The 22285-nt window shown below is 37.5% G+C and overlaps 1 protein-coding gene across 1 annotated transcript in view; it reads right to left on the bottom strand.

Moving 5' to 3' along the window:
• The window catches only part of FBXL7 (F-box and leucine rich repeat protein 7), a 160848-nt gene that overhangs the window by 103234 nt on the left and 35329 nt on the right, over nt 1-22285 (bottom strand). Inside the window, exon 2 of the mRNA XM_065752449.1 lies at nt 20451-20540. Within this exon, the coding sequence (XP_065608521.1) occupies nt 20451-20540 (90 nt within the window). The remainder of the gene's footprint in view (nt 1-20450; nt 20541-22285) is intronic.

The raw sequence follows: 22285 nt of genomic DNA, 5'->3' as shown, positions 1-22285 counted from the left end.
AACCTTCTGCTTAGTCTTCCTACATCAACTATCCTCTCATCCTACAGTTTAAAGGAAAGACTTATCTAACAGAAAAAGAAATGATTAATTAGGGTCATTTATCAACTGGAGATTATGAGGGTACCACATGACCTTTATGTCTATAGAAAAGTGACCCCAATTATTTGCTCTCTCAAAATAACTTAATTATTAACTTACAATGTATCATACTTCAAATGAATTCCCTAAACGCATTTTCTTACAAGAGAATGTGTAAGTTTCATTTTACCCTACATGTTTTCTGAAGTAGAGGCCAAATTATTCTTTCATTTGCCCTTCTGCTAGATTTTACTATAGTTTTAATGCCTAAAAGGAGCCAACAGCAGAACAGGTAGATTAAAAGTACTGAAAGCTTCCTGGAGTCCCTTTATAATACATCTCAGTCACCTTAGAAGTACCTTGAAGTTGCAATGTCAGTGATACTTTCCAGCTTGTGAAGTAATTCAAGTCTGTTTTCTTTGAGCAGGTATTCTCTAAACACAAAATCCATAATGTTCTTGTTAACTGGAAGGATATTATCTTCAAGACGGAATGTCCCCAGAGTACCAGTACACTCTTAACTTCATGAACAGCAATTCATGTTCAGTTTACAGTTTACAAGCAGCACTACAGGAAGTAAAGTGTTCATTTGTGAACGAACCTGACAGTATGGCAGAAAAGATGTGGAGATGCACAGATCATCTTTCATCATCACGTACTTCACAGCAGTATTAGCTACAAGAGCATAAGTCTCACATCTAGGACAACCTTTCCTTCACATTTCCAGCTTAGACCCCTAATCCTACCACAACTTAATTCAACACAAAAAAGTTTGATTCAGTATTAAATATAACTTCCTCTCTCAGATCCAGCGTTCTTACCCATAGCAAGCACAAATAGACCTTAATGCTTTCTCCTTTGCAATAAACTTTTCTGTATTCAAATATCCATGTGTTTCCTCTTTCCTGATTTAACAGACTAAATAAATGTATGTATTTCAGTAGTCTCAAACTTTTTGAACTTCTGTTCATTCAGAGTAAATTCAAGGGAAATAATCATTACACTTCTAACAAAATATATTTGTAAGTCCTCAGATTATCTTCAAGATGCTTTTTAAAAGTAAGCATACAGCTTGAAATGCAAAGTATACAAATTCGATTTTAAGGGAAGGTTCTATATTTTATCTTAGCACTTTGCAAGTTGAAGGACGGCATTTAAATGCTAATGTGAAGGAACTGTACTTACATTGCTTTTCTTAAGACCCTACAGTGGTTGATGCCACCTACGTAGCACGGTAGCACTTTTTACTTTAAATACACGAAAGGTTCTGTAGTGTCAAACTGTATAGCTGTGCCTAGACCAGTACCTTCTTCCTTACCAAGAAGACTGAAATCCACTTAAGTGCTTCAGGACATGGAATTCATTCATTACAAAGGTACTTGCCTCTTGTGACACCCGATGGACCACATATATCTGAGAACGGAAATACCTTTAAAAACCCCCATGGTGTTACGAAGTGCAACACTGGATGGACTAAGCTATTCCACTTCAGTTTGCTTTGGCAGATTTTCAACCCTCCCGTCTATTCCTGCCTTGTTTTCACTCACAAGACTTGGAACAATTCCATTTATCAAGTCTACCTAGATGGAGAATTAAGTTGGCCTCTAAAATAAAACAGGGAGGAAAAGAGGGAAAAGTAATGCAATTCAATACCGTTAATAATTTTCTCACCATGGTTATGTGTATGCTGTACAAAAGTGGAAGGTGGACAAGAAAAAAATATTTGAAATCTGAAGACTCAGAGGACTACTTTTCAAGTCATGCTACCTGACACAACACAATGTTAGCTAACTATGAAAATCTACTTCTGTGAAAAAATCATAACCAAAAATAACGTCTCTGAATTGCTTTCTGCTAAAGACAGTAAAATTCCCCATAGTATAATGGTTTTGCCCAGAAGAGATATTTGCTAAAATTCCTGAAAGGACTGAAGAGCTTCCAGCTGTGCACATTTTATGTACATACATATACAATGAAGAAACATGTATGTGTGCATATAGGTACACAATATATACACACACATACGTCATATACAACTTACAATTCAATGCACACAAAAAAACTTTTCCATTTTATTTACGGATGTTTCAATAAATCACAATCGTCACAAATGAAGATCTTAATTCAAATCTAGCTGTTCATGATTATTTATGAAAACTAAACTACTTAAAGCTACATAATTCCTTTCACAGTGACCTGAATTTGACTTCTACAAGCTAATCTGGTTTGGTAGACGTATCTACACGATGAGAAGTACAAGAATACAGGAGGAAAAAAAAAAAGGAAAGTATTTCCCATGGGCATGATGTTTTTCATCTTAAAAATTCTCACAATTTGTGAACTTGTAACAATTTTGCTGTTTAGTTTACAGATCTTGGAGGAAGCTATATTCTTAGAATCATGCAGTTCCTGAAGCAAATTTGCTGAGCATGTTTAAGTATTACTCCATAACATGTCATCCTTGGTAGTATATTTTCTCCACTGTGACACAGCTGAATTATCAGTTAGACCATATGCCCAAAGATCTTCCTGTGCTCCAAGCTTTTGCTAAATATTACAGTTTAAATCAGAACCTTAAAGTTAAGTCAAGGCCATTGAATATTAAACTTAACATGCATTTATTCAAATTAGAAATAAGTTCATTATATACAGGATAAAATTATATAATTTCAATATCTTATGATAGCTTAATATCTACCATTTGAAACAAGCAAAGAAAACAAACAAAACAAAAACAAAAAACAGTCAAGAAAAATAAAATTTGCTTTGGTGGCAGGTGACTATCTTGCTTGTTTTCTGGCCAAAAGGGACTGAAATGATAAATGACAACTTCCACAGGTGGATTCTAAGATAAGCAAGTTACCTGATTCTCACTAAAACAGCCCTGTTCTCAGAAAGTCTCAATACATCAGAAGTTTATACCTACCCAGGGCTTTAGGACTTTCAAAAATGCCTATTGTCAGCAAGCTTAAATACACAGCTGGACTCTGCATGCCATGGAAAAATGTTGAGGTCTACAGATCAACAAGTTGACATTCACAGTACATTACTTCTACTCTGTTAACTGTTTTGGCAAGCAGTGATTTCTTATACAGCCATCAAGAAGTATGGACAATAATTCTTACATTCTCCCTTCTAGGTCTACAGTAGATCCTTGATTAATGGTGTCTGACTTCCACCAGTAATCTAAATGGATATATTTAGTAGGGAAGACATGGAAAATCGTTTGCCTATCAGTATAAGTTAATTATGCGGTTCTTGTACAGAGATTAAGCTTACAAAAGATGGGAAAAATCACAAAGGGACAGCAGACTGATAACTTCCCACCACAAGAGCTCTTCTGAAAAGTTTAATTATTTCTCCGCAAGACTCATCTCAAGCAACAGGAAATACCAAAATCTCAGCAACAGATGATATTGCAAGTCTGCAATCAGGTATTATTCACTGTATCAGCAGAATAAATAAGGAATATTTGCAACTTCTGAACTCATTTACTTCAGGTATGCTCAATTTTGAAGTGCTTCCCCCAGAACAACTCAGATCAAGCTACTCATTTATGGCTTTGAGTCTTAAAGCAATTTATGCAGTCATTTAAGTTGCCCAAGACAGTTTAAACAGCTCTAATAATTTAATGAACTTCATAGTAGGCAGCAAGTAAGTAAATCACGGTGCTCACTATGACATTCCATAATCAGATTACAATCCTGAAATCCCATAATAGTTTAGAAAAACCAGGCAAGGTTTTTATTCATTTTTCCTGAGCATATTTGGTGGAAGAATAGATTGCTGAAGTGACCGTTGTAGCAAGTCTATCTTTCTGCTTGTGGAAACATTAAAAAGTACTTACATCCTGGCTGCTATTATTTGTTAAGGCATTTTTCTGAAACGCAAACAGTATGGAATATCAATTCATTTTAAGTGAGATTATCAAAATTGCAATTGCACAAAATTCCGTCATGCTATCCCATTTAGTTTTTGTTTCCTGCAAACAATAACTCACTTCTTTCACTCATGCCCTCCACATATAAATGGGCTAGGTATAGCCTGTAAGTGTGTTTCAAGAAGGCCACAAGCTACTGCTTTATGCCTTTGTCTCCTTTCATGTCAGGACTTCCCTGCACCAGCATGAAAGGAGACACTGACTTGTGCTGGCCAGGCCTAAACCTAGTGTTAGGGACAGCAGCAGTACAATAAAACTAGCCGCTGTCCCTAAACCTGACCTCTCAGCCAAGAACACTAAGAATAAGGTCTCCAAGCTTACCTTGGTACCATGTTCAAAAGTGAAGACTCCAGAACTTTGTTCAGCATCAGTAAAGATGCTTTGACTAAAAATTATGTGAAAACAGTGCTCTGAGGGCTCAACAGAAAATGGTAACTCATTTTTCTTTAATTCTGTGAACACAAACTGCCAAGAATGCTCTATGGTTCAATAGTTAACTAAACTTTTGAAAAGTCATACGTGCAGCTATCATGAAAAAACCCTAAGGTCTTCATGCTCAGCAATTCCAGCCTAGAGAAGCATTGCAATAGAACAGAGCTGTGCATACCAGTGGCTTCTGACACACTACCAATGGTCCCTCTCACCCTCAACTTGTAAACCTCAGTGCAACTATACTTTATACATCCTTGGAGAGGATTAATTTAATTTTGATTTCCTCTCTGTGTTTGTTTTGGAGGTTTGCAGCTTGAGCAATACATATGACTAAAATTTGGCAGCAAGGGTGTAATATGAAGTATATCATTTCAGGTTGGCTAGCACATTCAGGAAAACAACAAGCAGGCAGTGAGGACAGCTTCATCCCACATTCAGAAAGTGAAAGATTGATGTAGGAATAACGAAAGGCAGGATATTTCCAGGAGCTGAACTTAAGAGGGATAGGGTTCAATATTATCCATGTGGCAAAGGAAATACAGTAGTCAGCAAAACAAGCTTGGATTACAAAATAGAGAAAGAGTAGGAAGGCATACAGGTCTTCAAACCCACTGTCTTTCCATCATCCAGGGATGCTGCTTGCATTTTGGTTACTGCCTCTACCCAAAGCTTGCCAGAGTGATGGCAAAACTAGGACAATGAAAAGAGGTATTGCTGCCACAAGTAAGCAGACAAATTAAAAAAAGATTTCGCTGGGCTGACTTGTGTATTTGAGCACTGTGTTAGATTAATGAACATATCAAGCATGTTCTATATAAGTTTTTAAATGTAAGAAACAGGAATTAAGCACTGAACTGCACTGTTTCCAATGTTAAATGCAGTCTTAACTTTTACTCCATCAATTATTCTCACAATGAATTTGTAGCACATTATACTGAACCAGTGATGTTCATAAAGAATTTGTAGCATGTTATACTGAACCAGTGATACACACAATGGAAAGTACCTTCTATCACATTCCAAGTACGCAACAACAGGATTACTTTCTTTTTTGCTAAGGCATGTCTTTTTCCATAGCTGAAGTGCATTTGCCCAGCTGAATCAAATACTAAGGATGTGGTTCTTGGCAAATACTGCTGTCATGACCTTTGCATTTAGAATACTTGGTAGAGTGACAATGCTTCCCAACTCCCTAACAGACTATCTATAAGGACAGGCAAACTTCTGACACTGCAGCTGTACATACCTATAGTCATAAGCTCCAATCAATGCACTAAAAACAATTATGGCCCACAGTAAAAAATAATAATTATCCTGACACAGAGAGACCTTGTTTCAAGGATAGCTCAGAACATAAGGATCCATCAGAGTGTACAAATACATAAACATAAGCTATTATTTCAAGAAGGTACCTATCTTTTAGTAATTCTAGATTCCCATTTATCAAGAATTGATCACGTTATTTTCCTTAGATCAGCAATATGACTCAGAATGGTTTTAGGCTGGCAATCCAATCCTTGCTTACGTGAATACCCAGAGCCATTTGCCCAGAACCACATCCAAGATGATTTTGAAGATCTCCATGGAGAAGATTCCATAGTCTCTCTGGGCAACCTGCACCAGTGCTCTGTCACCCACACATTGAAGAGCTTCATGATGTGCAGAGTGAGCCTCCTGTGTTCCAGTTTGTGCCCACTGCCTCTTGTTGTGGAACTGGGCACCACTGAAACGATCCTCTTACCCTTTATGCACTATTCCTTCGGGGATTCATATATATTGATGAGATCCCCTTGAGCCTCTTCTCCCAGCTAAATAGTCCCAGCTTTCCCAGCCTCTCCTCGGAGGAGAGGTGTAATGAGTTCCCTTATCTTTGTGACCCTTCATTGGATTCTCCCTGGTATGTTCATGTCTTTTTTGTACAGAAGGACCTGGAACTGGACACAGTATTCCAGATGTGGCCTAACCAACAGTGAGTTGAGGGGAAGAATCTTTTCTCTCGACCTGCTGATGACACTTTGTCCAATGCAGCCAAGAATACCATTAGCTCTCTTTGCTGCAAGGGCACATTAGCGACTAATGTTCCACTAGGTGCCCACCAGGACCCCTCCTGGGGCCTTTTCTGCAGAGCTGCTACCCAGATGGGTGCCTCCAGTATGTGCTAGTGCCTCCCTGGTTGCAGAACTCTTCCCCTTCACTGAACTCCATCAGGTTTCAGTCAGTCCACCTTTCCAACTTGTCCAGGTCCCTCTGGGTGGCTGCTTAGCTCACTGGTGTGATGACCACTCCGTACAATTTCACATAATCTGTGGATTTACTGAGAGCACACTCTGCCCCATCACTCAGTGCACTGATAAAGCTGTTAAACAGGACTAGATCCTAATTTAACAGTACAGACTGGAACAATTACTGAACAATTGAACAATTACTGGTCTCCAACTAGACTTTAGCAAAAATCATGTTGCTATTTCCACCAGAACCTTTTTGTAAATAAGTGGAATAAAACAGCTTTCATCTGCCCTAAGGTGTTATCACTTGCTTAGCCGTTTTTACTCATACTTATGAAATCTGAAACTACATCCGCATTTTTAGAACTAGTACAGCAGAGAAGGTTTGTTTTTAACAAGAGTTTGCTATCTCTTATCTTTTGGCAACACTGCTTCACTTCCTCAGTCAAAATCCCATGCCTTTAGTTTGAGTCGTCCCTTCACTCCCCAAAATACAATTCAGTTTGCTACTTCTCTGATATGGAACTGAACCATCACGAGGCAGAAATGCCAAAGTAAAACAAAATCCTAGTCCATTCAAACTTCTTAGTCACATGCTCAATGCTAAAGCTGAAGTATGACTGTTTAAGTTCAAAAGTTAGACATGAAAGGACAAGAGTGATCAGATTCAACTCTAGTTGTCAAAAAAACAACCTTTGAAAAAAGTTATTAATCAGTGTTTTTTTCCCTACACAGTATTACATAAACCCCAATATGCAACATGAAATGTTCAAACACTGAAAAATCAGAGCACTTATTCAATACCTACATATGACTGCCAGCCTCCCAACCACACATTCTTTAAACATCTCTCACAGAGTGCTTCATTACCTTTGTTTCAGTTCAAGTACCTGTATTAGAAGACCACTGTTGCACGTTTATTTAAGATGACACAATTTACACGAGAATGCAGCACAGTTAGCAAGCACCTGGTTTTCCCTGGCCCTGTTCCCTAAACCTACAATTCTTTCCTTAAGGAAAGGCTGATTTTTCTACGGCTTCCAGATGTTAAATAGGAATGGCTCTGACCAGGACACCTGAAGCTTCAAAATTTTTGGCTAATCTGCACATCTGCATTAAGATGAATAATCATCATCCTAAATGCATCCGACTTGGTGAGCAAAGGCATAATTTTACTCTGCCAAGAGTTCTGCGTAGGATGCCCAGACAAAATGAGGTTGGAAGAGGGTGCCCTTCATTTGGATCAAATTACTAGATATGATGTACACAAGAGGATATTAAGCTAGAATGTCAATAAAACAGAGTACGAAGCTAAGAATTTCTGAGCCCATTAGAAGTTTTAACCCTGAGGATGAGCAAAGTTGTTCGCAGAACAGGAGTGCCCACAACACCAGCTCAGAAGAAAAACAGCAATCACTGTCAAAGAAGAAAAGTTATTTCAGTTGATATCTGAGACACTACAGTCATTAAAACATACTCAGAGCCAGGACATTACTATTGTTGGTTTGTTGTGTTTTTTTTTTTTGTTTGTTTGTTTCAAGAAGCAACCAAGGCAACACACTCTTTCTAACTTTTCTAATGAGTAAGCATACATACACTTCAGCCTGCTGTGTGAGGTAAGGACTGGCAATGTGTTTTCAGTTGAGCTTCTTCCCATGCCAAGTTTTTAAAAAATTCCAATGCACTCACAGATGAGAAGAGTTGAAGCTCATCCAGGTCTTGTATTCAGTTTCTTTAACACAATGAATATGAACATAAATAAGCAAAACCAAACACGAATAATCCCTAAAATGCACACATTTTTCTTGCTATAGAGAAATGCAATAGCATGCAAACAGAGACTGGCATTAATAACAGAATAGTTCTTTATACCAAGGGTAACCTTGCTCTTGATGCTAAAAGAAGCAGAGATACATTCCTCAGATTTACAGGGAGATTTCAGTTAGCTATTTTCCTTCTGTAGAGGCTTTGTGTGAAGTTTTATTACTAGTTTTAGGAATATTATTTTTCTACATCCCTTTGACAAAGAGGGCCAGTTATTTTAGTCCAGTAACTGCTTTGTAAAAAGATGGGTGTGCTTTTCATCTACAAGATCCCTATACTCCTGTGCAAATGAGTCCATCAAATGCTTCATCAAGTATTTCCATTCTTAAAGAAATTTACTGATGGAATGTATCTGTGAGATCGCACAGCATCCTTCTCAAAGATTAACTGATCTACTTCAAAGTCATGAAGAAACGTGGCCTCTATTAGTACTTAAAATTAGTAACTGAAACTTACCCTTACATTTGCTGAGATTAAAAACAACTTAGTTGAGAACGATATGTGAATTACTTTTTAGAACCACAATCACAGAGTAAAACCAGGAAGTTCAGCTTTTGGATTCATGAAGACTATCTGGTTACTAAAGCAACATGATACATCAGTTTTTACAGGAGTCAAAGAACTCCTGAGGCTCCTTAAGATTAAATCTGCTGTTAACTAAATCATCTACTACAGAATGCTTGTTTCTCTGACCTGAACTGGCCAACCACACAAACAAAAGGACATGATTTCTATAAAGGGGCCCAAAGGAAACAATTTTTACTGTATCTCAGCCTTTATGGTTATAAGCAAAATATATCATAGTGAGCAAGAGTCAATAGCATGTAAATGTTTCATCAGACATATTTTAACCATCTTTTTTTTTTTAATAACTTCACAGCTAATAAATTTTGCTTCCCAGTTTCTTCCACTTAACTAGCTTTACTTTTCCAACTCTGTTTGCTTTCCCTCACCCTGTGATCCTAGTTAAACCAACATTTTAAGTTACTGTTGCATTACTGATCTTTCCCAAATAATGTAGTGTAGAATATATTTCAACAGTGTGGTGGTTGCTCTAATTTAAAGCTCCTAAATATTAAACAGTAAGAAATTAAAGACACATTGTCCTGTGCTCACTTTATATCTGAGATATATGAGAAAAGATCTTTTTAGCTTAGATAGAAATAAGTTCTATAATTATTTGCTCCAACTTCTGTTAAAGTAGTAGATCCATACTGGACAAGATTAGAACCACATGAAATTCTGAAGTATGAATAACATGTTATAAGCAGTTATAAGAATAGTCCAGGCACTAATTTACCAGCAAATCTGAGAGGATATTGCTGTTCTTCTCATCAGGCAGGTACCCAAATCCAGTTCACGCATCCTTTTGTAACAGCAGACAAATGCTGGATATCGATAGGTAGCCATGACAAATAACTTCATACCTTCTCACCAACGAATTGCACGATGTTTAGTTGTGAAGCCTCATCGGAACAAAGTATTTTTGAAAGTTTGATTGTTTTCACATTAACAGAGGAACATTCTTTAAAACATCAGGGGAAAATGAAAAAGAAAAGAAGGAAGTACTTTTTGTGTGATTTGATTTCTTTTCCCTTGCTCAAACACACATTTTTAAGAATGTGATTGGTAGAATGTGAAGCCAGTAACCGAATGGTCCAGCTGTTACTTTGATACAGATAAAATTTCATGAAGGATGACACATTCTTAGCAAACTCCAGCAAAACATTTAGACATCAAGAAATGCTGTGGGAATCTGTCTTCCTCAACTAGACACTGATAGAAATGATCTTTAATAAGTACTGAAGAAAGTTCACATACTCATCCATCTAGTGCCACATTAGAAAAGAGAAAAACAAATGTTCCTCTAAAGATTATTTTCCCCAAGATGTGTTAGTTAAGTAATCTGACAAAACAGTAGCACCAAGAGGCTCCTACTTACTGACTGATAACTGTACTTTTACTAGATGCAGCAAAAAACAGATTCAGTGTCGTGAATTCTGGGGAGAGTCAGAGTAACCTGTTAAAACTAGGTACATTATTTACTTGATCAAGCTGAATTGCATGCTTAACATTGCAAAAGCCTTCCAAATACAAAAGTGAGGCAGGACAAAGTGTGTAAATACAACTGCATCTGAGATACAAGGGTGTTAAAAAAAACTGGGAAAGTTTACTGAAACAGTAAAGAAAAAGTCTACTTAAGGTAACATTAGATTGGACAGTAATTTTGGCTCAGATTCCAAACAACTATTAAGTCTTGTTTTAGAACAAAAGGGTCCCCAGCAAAGAGCACTGTCATTTCAGAAAGTAAAGTTCAAGCTAATGGTTTATCTCAGCCCACAATAAAGAAGGACTGAACAACCATCAAGCTCCCAAAAGTGTAACTAGGCAAACAATGACAAACAAACAAAACAAACACCCACAAATGCAGTACTGAAGTAGTCCTCCCTGGTGCCAAGCAAACAAATGCCTTGCACAGCACAGAGTTTCTGAAGTTTCAGGTGCCACACTTTTTTTTGTTTTATTGCTCAGCTAGGATCTAACAAGCTAAGCTGTCAAGGCTTACAAATGTTAATCTTGCCAGTAAGGGGGGAAAAACAGAAACCTATATTTATCTGCATGAACATACAAGTATCTTCAGATTAAGCAAGTCACTAGCTTCACAGTTAGGAACAAGAATCTGTTCCTTCCACCTACATCTTGAGACCTCATAATAAGAATGCTTCCAGCTGGGAGCTGCTGGAAGAGAAGCATTTAATTTTAGCAAACAAGTAAAAAAACTTTCCACAAATAACAAATACTCAGTCTTATAAATTCTCACTTCTTTTACGCACAAGATGAAAATGGTTTCCATTATAGGGAAAACCAAAAAAAGCTGTAGATCAAATCAGCACTGGCAAAAACTGAAATTTAATTATCATGAGTCTAGTGACAATTTACAATGAATATTTATGATTTATCCAAATTCAGTGCAAGCAGCACAAGTTTCAGTTATTCCATAAAGACATCAAGCTTCCTCTCAATCATGCATTCATATCTGTAGGGCAGTATGAACAGGATACAGGTAGGTTAGATGAGAAATCCCCATGCTTTAGACTGCCAGAGGATACTTGAAAAGTAGTTTGGATTGGCAGATCCTACAAACAAGTATTTACAAGATACCTCCATCAAAATCTTGCCTGCCTTCTGGCAACACTTTATGAACACAATAGATTCCAGCATAGTAGGTTAATTCTCCCATTCTCTCAGCTGCCACAGAACCATGTTTTGCTTTATTAGAGAAGAAATCTTTACTTAAACCATAAAAATGGCAAATATACTTTGATTTTCTAGGGGCTGCAACTCACAATCCACTTTCACATTTAAATACAAAAAAAAAGTCTTAAACACGAGAAGAAATATCTATATGGATGGTTACTGAACACACAACAGGAACACTACCACTACAACACAAGTTGAACGTTGAACTGCGGATGATTAAGGCTTGAAAAAAAAATGTAAACTGCTAATCACAAGGTTATACTCATGTTCACTAATTCTGCTTATACCTAAACTGCTGTAATCACCTAAACCGATGATGATCCACACCAGTCAGGAGTCACAAGAAATAAGAATTACCACAATCCATTCTTGAATTGCTATTTTCATCTGCCAATCCCAGTGCATACCTCAAGTGAAGTCTGAAGAATGCTGGCATTAACATGATACCAAACTTCAGTAAAGTGAGAAAAAACACCATTAACAGGCACAACAGTACAGCAGCAACAGATGAAAAGAGCAAGTCAGCAACACTAAGCAAGTATTTCTGAAGTCTGCAGCTAGGTTTAGCACTGCTGGCAATAACGTTCTTAGAAAATATACAGCCATTTGACAATCTGACAATAATAAATGATAGAGGAAAACAGAGGGAGGATACTATGTGTCATAAATTCAAACTAGAGTTCAGCACTTTAACAAGGATCATCAAGTTAATGGCAAAAACTTGCCATTCCAATTTTATTCCATTTTTTTGGTCAAGTTCTAGAGTTAATCTGAAGCAGTTTCCTAGTGTCAGTTCATAAATTCTGGAAAACAGATAAGCCCTACATATTTAAATATACATTATTAGGTTATATATATTCTTGAAACAGTTCAGACAGTCTAGAAATTTTTTTTTTTTTTTTTTTTAAGACAAGCAAATGTTGGGAAGCCTAATTCCCTGAAAGTGTGCTCAGGCACTGGTATGGGCTGCCCAGAAAGGTGGCAGAGTCACTGACTCTGGAGACATTCAAAGGAACATTCAGACACTCTGTTGTGGGACATAGTTTAGTGAGAACTACTGGTGACTGGTGGGCAGTTGGACTGGATGATCTCATATGTCTTTTCCAACCTTGGTGATTCTACGACTTTTTCTGAGAAGTACTTCTAGTACAGGTAGTAACAAAGAATAGCTGAGGGTCAAAAACTCCCTGTGATAGCAGTATATGAGTAGGTTGGTACAGAACTTTACAGAAAGAATTACATCTGGGATCCTGGGTTTCTTAAAATCAGATTTACAGGTAATTGAGTAGACCATAATCACTCCTACCAAGCATCACATCTTGCACTGGAAAAGCTAATGCTAAGTTTTTAAATAAGGATCATTTCTATCTAACTATACTATAAGTGCATTTGCTCTGGTAGATCTCACATTTCAGGCAGCAGATCAAGTAAGACTGCACTTTTATGTACCTTTCCAATTTGTTCCTAGTATTGTTTGGGCCAGCTTTAAGCATTTGAACATACCATTTCAATATAAATTCACCAGAATAATGTAAGGTTTCAATCTGCAGTCTTAAGCTAGCCAACATCCCAACCACTTTTGCCTTGCATTTGAACTCTGATTTGAATGTCGATTGCAATGGTATTGTTACAATTAGCAGAACAGCTTTGCAGGAACGCTGCCTACTAGATAGCAAAAGCATAACAAGATGTGGTTAAACGCAAAAAATAAGGGCTAACAACAAGCCTCTATACTACTTTGTACCTCCACATACTGCTTGAGGTGATTATGTTTGCGTATGCATTCAGATATGTTGGTTGGAGGAATTTAAATAGTGAGCTCTGTTTATTCTGCCAAAGTGTTTATAGATTTGGATTTATTAACCGTCACGCCTCCCACCCCCCTTATTCCTCCCCTGTTTTTTTGGCTTCAAATGATTCTATTTTGGCACATTGAGTAATGCAACATTTCACTTTCTAGAAAAATTCACGGTTAGAAAAGTAACACAAAGCCCTAGGAAGCTTACCTGGTCTCCAGTTTCACTACCAACACAAAACAGCCACAGTTCACTCAAAGCCAACTGAACCTCAGCCCAGATCCAAGTAAGTAGGGGCAAATTCAGGAATTCATATCAAATTCAGACATGGTTTGTTGCACAGAAGGACTACTTAGACAGTATTCAACAGGAGAACCAAGACCTGAACTCCCAAAAACACTGCAAAGACACGAGGATGCAGATAAAGAGGGAGAGAACTGCCACCATTAGTAAGGAATTACACATATGCTTACACACATTCAATAAGAACAGATTTAAGATCTCAGTTCCAGTACTGAATTTGTAAGCTTCTAATGTTAAAGACAAAAATGAAAAATTTTAAAGAACCGAAGTGGGAAAAGATTATTTAACAAGAATCAGACATGGGAATGAATAAGAAGAGCTCTTCTTGCCAAAAGTACAGTAAAAAAAACGAGGTCGGAAAACAGCATCTCTATTCAACAACAATTTTTTCCACAAAACACAATTATTTCCACGTCCAGAGAAGACGAACAAGCCATTCAGAAGCTTCAGTAAAACTCCACAATATTGAACAAAGCTGTCTATCTTATCCCACAAAACATAACACACAGAAGAGTTGTCTATTCATAAACTGGTTCTCCAGGATTTTTAATCTCCCTCTGAAATAACATCAGGACTCGACTTACCCAAATTTTCAAACTCATATGCCTCTTCGCCATGAAGCTATTTCAATATCAAAAGATTCAATATCAAAAGATAGTTTCATCTTTCCAAATTTTCATAGCATCTGTCATTGAGTACAACACGAAGATCTCCTTAAACTCACCAAATAAATCAAGAGCAGTGTAGAGATACAGAGATACTCAACCTTTTTAAAGAATGCCATTATGAAGCCAAGAGTAATTAACAGCAAGACATCTTCCCTGAAAAGACCTCATAATGTGTATTTTGTCTCACTTCTTTTTCCACCTCATTGGTAACGTGAAATGAAAGGAATATACCCCCAACAGAACTTACTGTGTTCAACAAATGTCACAGCATATCCTCACAAAGCACTGACAAAGGCTTTCTAATATAGAGCTCAAAAGTTTCTGAAAAGGTTCTATAAAGTTCTTCTAAAAAGAGAAAAAAAAGATTACTAATTTTCTACATTTCCGCGCCTGGAACAAAAACATATATTCTTAGATAAAATGAGTATGAAACAACTGCTTTGAGATATTTCACATATCAATAAAGCTCAATCTCTCCACCCATAGTTCAGAAAAATGGTTTAAAAAGCAGCTGCTTATTCCATTATACTCTGCAGTTATCCAAAATGCCTTTGATATTTTAGGCGTCAAAGCAGAAATGATATAACTGAACATTCTCTCTTCTTACTTTCTCCAACTAGACATTAGTCATGCATTAATTCACCTTCAGTTTGTAGAAGAAAGAGATGCAGTGGCAGTAGTCAAATTCTGATCACTTTAGAAAGTCACCTGAAAGTTATTTTCTTTAGAAATGAACAGAAGAGCACAGCAAATGTACGAAGCACTTTTACTATTATTACATGAAGAGAGGACAATTTCTCTTGAAAAAACTTATCCAGCTACCTTTTTTTTTTCTTGTTAAACTGAATATAAATTCAGTCCCAGATACTTAGGTACCTGGTATTTCTGCAATTAGAAGAAAAGTTGAATGAGCACCTGTAATTCTATACTCAGAACAGTAGAAGTCGTATGAATTTCAGAGCTCTCAGTCAGACTTGCAACCTGCTGAAACTCTAAGCACCAATATTTATTTGTTTTTGAAGGACTTCAGCAATTACACTAAAGAAAACCACTACAGGGAGAAGGGTAGTTCCCCATCTACAGTTGTCCCTTCCACTGGAAAGGACTGCATGTCAAGGGAAGCAAGAGAAGAGGACAGACAACAGAAACTCCCATAGCACAGGCTGGGATTTGCCAACATACCAGCCATTTAAGTTTCATCATCAGAGTCCCACCTGAAAAGGATGCTAAGGACCATGTAACACTATATGACTGATCTTAACCAGACATCATCTCACACAGGGTATATAGCAACACTCTTATAGAAGTAATAAGAGCATTACATATCTGTGAAATGGTACGCTTTCCCACAGCTGATCCCCAAATGTGATTTAATGAATTGAATGGTTCCTAATGGATGCAGTTATCCCAGTCACATTACTGAGGCTGCTTCTCCCAGAACTGCTGAAAAACTCAAAATAGAAAGAAGGATACAACTACCAGAACCATGACTGGGCATCTTCTTTGCACGTAGAAAATAAAGATTTACACTTTAAATAAAATACCTCATCTGCTGAGATGCATTCATAGCCACTGTCAAAACTAACGCATTTGTGCTCCACACTAAGCATACAAGTCAATGCTAATGTGAAAAAAGCTATGTCCTGTTAATTTGCCTGTTTTCCAAATTTAGTCATTTTCAAGTTGATTTAAGGTACACAAACATCATGTGATGAAGACAGACTCTAGAGCTCTAAGGATAATACTGAAGTATTAAAAAAATCCCAGGTCTCTAAAAGTCAGCATCAATAAAAGCAGATATAATTTTAATTTCTGCAGAATACAGAAACCGACTTCACTGTATATCCACAGAATTTAAAATAAACATTAACAGGATATATTCACAGGCATTTCAGCACTTAACCCTACTGCTATAACAGTATTTTTGTTTCAGGCCTAACACTTCATTTCAACTTTATAGAAACTGAGAAATAAATTAAAACTCATACACAGAGCCCATGCACAAGCACTCAATTTAAAGCAGCCTCTGGATTATCATTTAAGAGCTATCTACACATGAAGTGCAAACAGTATTGATTTTTTATTTGAAAAACTGTCAAGTTAATATGAAGCATCTAGCCCGGACGTAACATTCCACGCTCTGCAGGTAAGTGTTAGAAGAAAGCTCCCTAACCAAGGTAAGCCCATATAAAAACATTCAGTCTAGTCTTCTAAATCAAGCTTTAAACAATAATATTCCAGCTGAGGCTGTGTCTAGCAAATTGCATTTAAACAGCCCACAAAAATCCATTTAGACTTTCACTTGCCAAAACAGCAATGGGGGGTAGCAAAAACCCATGTGTTCTCAAGTTTCTAACTGTAAGTGATTGATGGGGTAAAGGATTACAGACAATGTCTGAGACTGGAAAAGAGGTAAAACATAGTATATAGACAAAGTTAAAGAAAATGGCATCCTCAGAAGAGGAGATAGTGCAGAGGCATCAGAGTGCACACACACCCACAGTCCACCATGCTTTCTACCACACCAAGCTGTAGCCAGACTGCTCCTATAGCACATTCAGTTTTTTAAGACAGAGAGGCTTAGACATCTGATTTTTTGCCTCCTACCCTTCACTGGAGTACAAAGTAAAAGCCACAGTGAGAGCAACTTCAGCAACCACATCTCCCATTCTCATCAAAAGATTTAACTCCTGCCACCTCAACAGCATATCTATCTAGGACTGGAACACCACTAAGCCATTTCAAGCAGGTAGTTACTCATTTCTTGAGCTCAATCCCTACAGAAATATCACAGCACTGAAAATTCACAAATAGAATGAGTGCAGAAGATTGAATATGGAGTTCATTTGATTGCTCAAGCTAACAGCAAGGTAACACCTGCTGCCAAGTAGCTCCTGCAGTAGTTTCCTCTATCAAGGAAGAGACCTGCCTTGCATCTTCTTGCAGTCTTTGGGAACCTGTTCCTGCCTGCAAGTATTTTACATGGCTGCTGCTCTGATGTACCTCTGTATCTCTGAAGTACCAAAGAGCTGTGTGAACTGGTCTCACAGATTTCCTTTTAAAGTTTTTTCAAGGCTTTCCAGGGATTCTATTTCAATAAGCAATTTGACAACTGCCTTAATAAAACAGAAGAGAAGAGATGCTGTGAAGAACTAGAGAGCATTAGATCTGTTTGCAAAGCAGAAAAGCAGGAGACAAGAAAGGCCTCCAGCCTATCATAAAAATTCTCTGCTCCTCACAGAGATGGGCACCCAAAAATTCAGCCAACATTAGAAATCCATGGGATGCAAAGAAACTAACTGTAACTTTGTAAGAGTTTTCCCATGCAAATGAAGGTGAGGAAAAGTTAACTAGCAACCTTTCATATTCCTTTCTACTCCAGACCTAGGACACGTGCATCTCACTATAAAGCATGATGAATTCACAAAACAGCATGAATTATATTATAGAACAACTATGAATTTACAACATGGGTTTAAAGCAAAAGACAGAACTGAGTGTTTGCCCCAGCAGTAATGCTGCACAAGCTTCAGACTCACGTTGGAGAGCAAGATACACTTAGCAGACTACAGGGTGGGCAGGTACTACCGTATCATGACAAGCAAACACTAGAGGATAGAGTACTATAAAGGGAAATTTAACTAAACAGTTATAAAAAGTTATTTAAACACCCCAATGAAAAGACATAAGCGCAACTGCTTATATAGTGTCTAACACAATCAAGCTCTTGTTCTTAGCTGGTCCCTAGACACTACTCTAACTGAACTGTACGAAAGTATTCAGTTATTTAAGTACAGACCTCATTTGGCAGAGCATAGGAGTCCTCTTCAATTGAATCCTCCTCCAAGATAAGTCTACTATGCATGGGGAAAGATGCACCATCAATTAAGAACAATAGAAACTAACAAAAACTCAAACTGGTAGAAAAACAGGTCTTTCAGTAACAGCACTGTACAGGACCGTGCTGTTTTGTTGTTTTTTTTTTCCCCCTCAACACCACTTCCACTTCTCTGCTCTCACTTGCCTTTATAAAACCCTCATGCTCCCTGGTTATGTAAGTATCTGACAGATTATACAGCAATCCATATTAATTCAACTTACATTTAACTACTCCATATTAACTACACAGCAGAAAAACTTGTATCAAAGCAAAGCAGCACAGATAAAGGGATGTACTACCACTGCTGCTCTCAAAGTAAATGGCATCTACTCCTCTTCCTATTTACACCCTTCTGTAAGGGGTGCAGGCTCATATCTGAAATTGTCTCCAAGAGTGGAAAAGAAAACTTTACTGTTGTGAACTCTGAAACTGCTATGAAAGAACTATGAAAACATCTTCACTACAGTATCTGCTGGCCTGAATTTAAACCTCCCTCAGTAATGAATTAAACAGCTGCAAAATTGCGGTGAAGATTTCATGGTCTATACTGATATTCACTGACTCTACAATAGACTAGATTAACAAAATAAATCTTAGAGATTAATAGAAGATTATTTTGCATTATCTGATTTGAAAATAAGGGGAAAAGACATACTGATTGAAGCAAAACAGAAAGTTAAAGCAATTGTTAAGGACTGACTTCAGAGTTTCCACTACTCCTTTGTGTTTTTTTCTTGGCTGTCATACAGAAAAGTTAAAATGCTTTTAAACATTTCCTAACTTCACTTGGCATCTTGGCAACTTATCTCCTTCACGTACCTCAAAACTTGCTGATCTGAAGCTTAGAGAAACATGAAGTCTACTATTCAACTTAACTTTATTAACTGTATATTCATTTATTGTTAAATTTATTGTTCAGACTAAAAAGCAGAGCTTCTAAACCAGAATCTCATATGATTCACAGGTGCCAGATCTTCATTCTTGATAGGGGATTGTGCATGCCTAACAATAAACTCTTGTGATTTATATGGTCATTTATTACTTACATGAACTCTTTTTACTGTTCAGATTCTACAGTCATAGCTAGACTTGCCAGACAAGAACAATTCAAACCCTATGGTTTCTTCTAACAATAAGAAATAAAGCCAGATTGAGAGCAACCAGAGCTTGTAACTTAATTTGTAATGGTAGAAGTGAAAGAAATCAAATTTATTGATTGATAATTACCAAGTACAACTGATGAATTTTGACTGAGTAGAAATTCCAGTTAAGGTGTATAAATGCATCATTAAAAAAAAGCTTTCAGCTTACATCACTAAACTACATACAGATTTAATGATTTCCTCTCAGCCTCCAAAGACACTCTAGTAAAAACTCGGGCCAATGTACTTCCATTTAGCAAAGCACACCTACTCACAAGTAGTAAGGCAGCAGGAAAGGATCAGCATTTCTCTGTTCATGAGCCAGTTAGTACAATGTTATGTTACCAGTGACATACCAAACCTCTCCTTCCCCTAGACATCAAAAATCTACTCCCAGGTGGTAGTCAAGTAACTGCAGGTGAGATGCATCAGTCTAATTAAATCCTGTCAGCTCCTCATGTCTATAGCCACACTTTCGAAAACTCAGTAGAAACTACTCACATTTTCTTGGTGTTCTTAATATGAAAATAAGAGATTCAGTTTTAACCTAGAACACATGCCAAAACAAGCTCATAAGTATACTCTTCAGAAATCTGTACAAAATCAGATCAAATCTTAAGTATAAAAAGCTTTTGCTGAAGAAGTAACATGCAACATTAGTCAAAATTCTCCACACGTTCATTCCACAGAGTTATCTTAAATTCTTTGTCACAAGTTTAAACAAGAAAATACAGCAGGCAGAAGTAGAAACTGCACACAGGAAGAAAAACTGTTGTTTAATTTCTAGTATACTAACAGCACTGCACACAGAAGGAACAAGTAGGAGGAGAGGTTCCTTTTCTGAAAATAACAAGGATTATGCTGGGGGGCCCGACCTGAGTAATGAATCCCAGATGCCTACCTTCACTGGTAGCTGCATTCTTCTGGGCTTTGGTGGGCGTGTGATCTGTACTTGAACTCACGTCGGATGAGATGCTTGAGCTGCCTTTGCCTGCAAAGGAAGAAAGAGGTAGAGAGGGTTAGGAAGAACAAATGAGTATCAACAACAAAGAAGAAAGGCCCTGCATATCAGAACCTGGAAAAGTTCCAGGAAGCTTTAAACTGATTTTAAAACAGCTGATGTTCATTTGGGACTCATTACAGTGGAAGCTAACTGCATGGTAATTTACAGCATGTGCATCCTTACATTTATTATGGCTACAAACAGGCTCCAGTGTCACAGGGGTTCCATCTTAATGACATTAATCATGATTTTTTCACTTAAGATAACTTCCTTAACCTGTTTTCTAATTCAAGAACCTATAAAAAAAGATAGCAGAAGTGGACACTGACCCTTATCATCACTGATTAAATTCCAGATGTTTTAACTAAGTTTAGATTTATGTACTCACGTGATGTATTAAAATCACTTGATCACCTGAAAATGAAAGCAAGGCCACCATTGTTTCCTCCTACATCATACCTACTGCTTGAAGCAATTAAATTTTGAAACCAGCACTTTCATGGTTGCTATTCTTCAACTTCCATCCGTTTTGTTTTTGTTAACTAAGATGGGTGCCGTGGAAGAAGAGATGAAGTTAAAATGAGCTTGTCTTTTTGCTCACATATGAGGATCTAAGAATTATTCATTTCTAATTCCATCCATTCATTCTGCTTGATGTCAGTAACTACCAACAGGGATATGCTCTGCTCCCCCAGCAGGAAGCAGACCAATCACCCTATCAGCAATATGAGATGAATCTAGAGAGGAAAGGTAACAAATGCTGCTACACTTTTAGAAATTACCTATCCCCCCAACACTGCATTGGTAAAGCCTTTAAGAACTATGCTAGCTTTTGAACCAAAATTACACTGTATGCAGAAAGCTAGCTGACACCATGTTTCTGTCACTTGAGTAAACCTATAATCACAGGAATGTTAGCAAGAGACTTTTCTGATCTGTTATTTCAATCAAGCATTCCTTGGGGTTCTGGGTTACAGTATGCCTGGTTTTCATAACATTTAGATGTAAGGAGGAGGTCTGCTTTTTTAAAGGTGCCACAACAGAACAAGGATTTAAGTTTTAATGCAAAACGACTGGAGAATGTGCAAACGTAAGTTGCTTCACAACCAAGGTACTGCCACTTAATCTGTCAGCCAACCCCAGAGAATCGTTCTCCACATAAAGTTGCTTAAGTTAACATGTTTGGATTTGAGAGATGATTGTGGAGTGAAAGGATATTAAAAAGGCCAGAAGGAAGTAAAAAAAGAAATGGCTAAGGCCAGTAGTTGGGTGGGGTAAAGAGAAAAAACTACACCTTCAGTGATTCACTGACTGCTTTTTACATTCCTTTGAAATAAACTCAAGAAGCAGTGCCCCTAGAATATCACTTCTATTGCTCACGAGCTGTGGCATGAGTTGAAGTAATGGACTGTGGTCTTTCTAGAAATGAATGCCCCAGAATAGCTCTGGGCTCAGGCAACTATGGTTGCGGTAGAAGAAATCCAAATGAGAAAAGAGAAGGATAAGGAGAAGGGTAAGTGTAAAATCCTAGTTCCCAGGAATAGATCAGAGAACTCTAATTGCCTGCAGTGGCTGATATTAATGATGAGATAGGAATTTTGAGACTACTGCCCCCATCAACTGCAGCTGCAAAGGCAGAAAAACATCCAAGGAGTAACAGCACCCCTTAACAGACTGACAGAAATCAAATGCCACCATAGGGTGCTGAGTGTCAGTACATCCAATAGCAACAG

The sequence above is a fragment of the Cyrtonyx montezumae genome, unplaced genomic scaffold, assembly GCF_038088225.1.
Source record: "Cyrtonyx montezumae isolate F1298 unplaced genomic scaffold, pur_monq_1.0 scaffold_8, whole genome shotgun sequence".
Lineage (NCBI taxonomy): Eukaryota > Metazoa > Chordata > Aves > Galliformes > Odontophoridae > Cyrtonyx > Cyrtonyx montezumae.
Note: the sequence above shows the minus strand (reverse complement) of the source record. Positions and strands in the feature narration are given on the sequence as shown.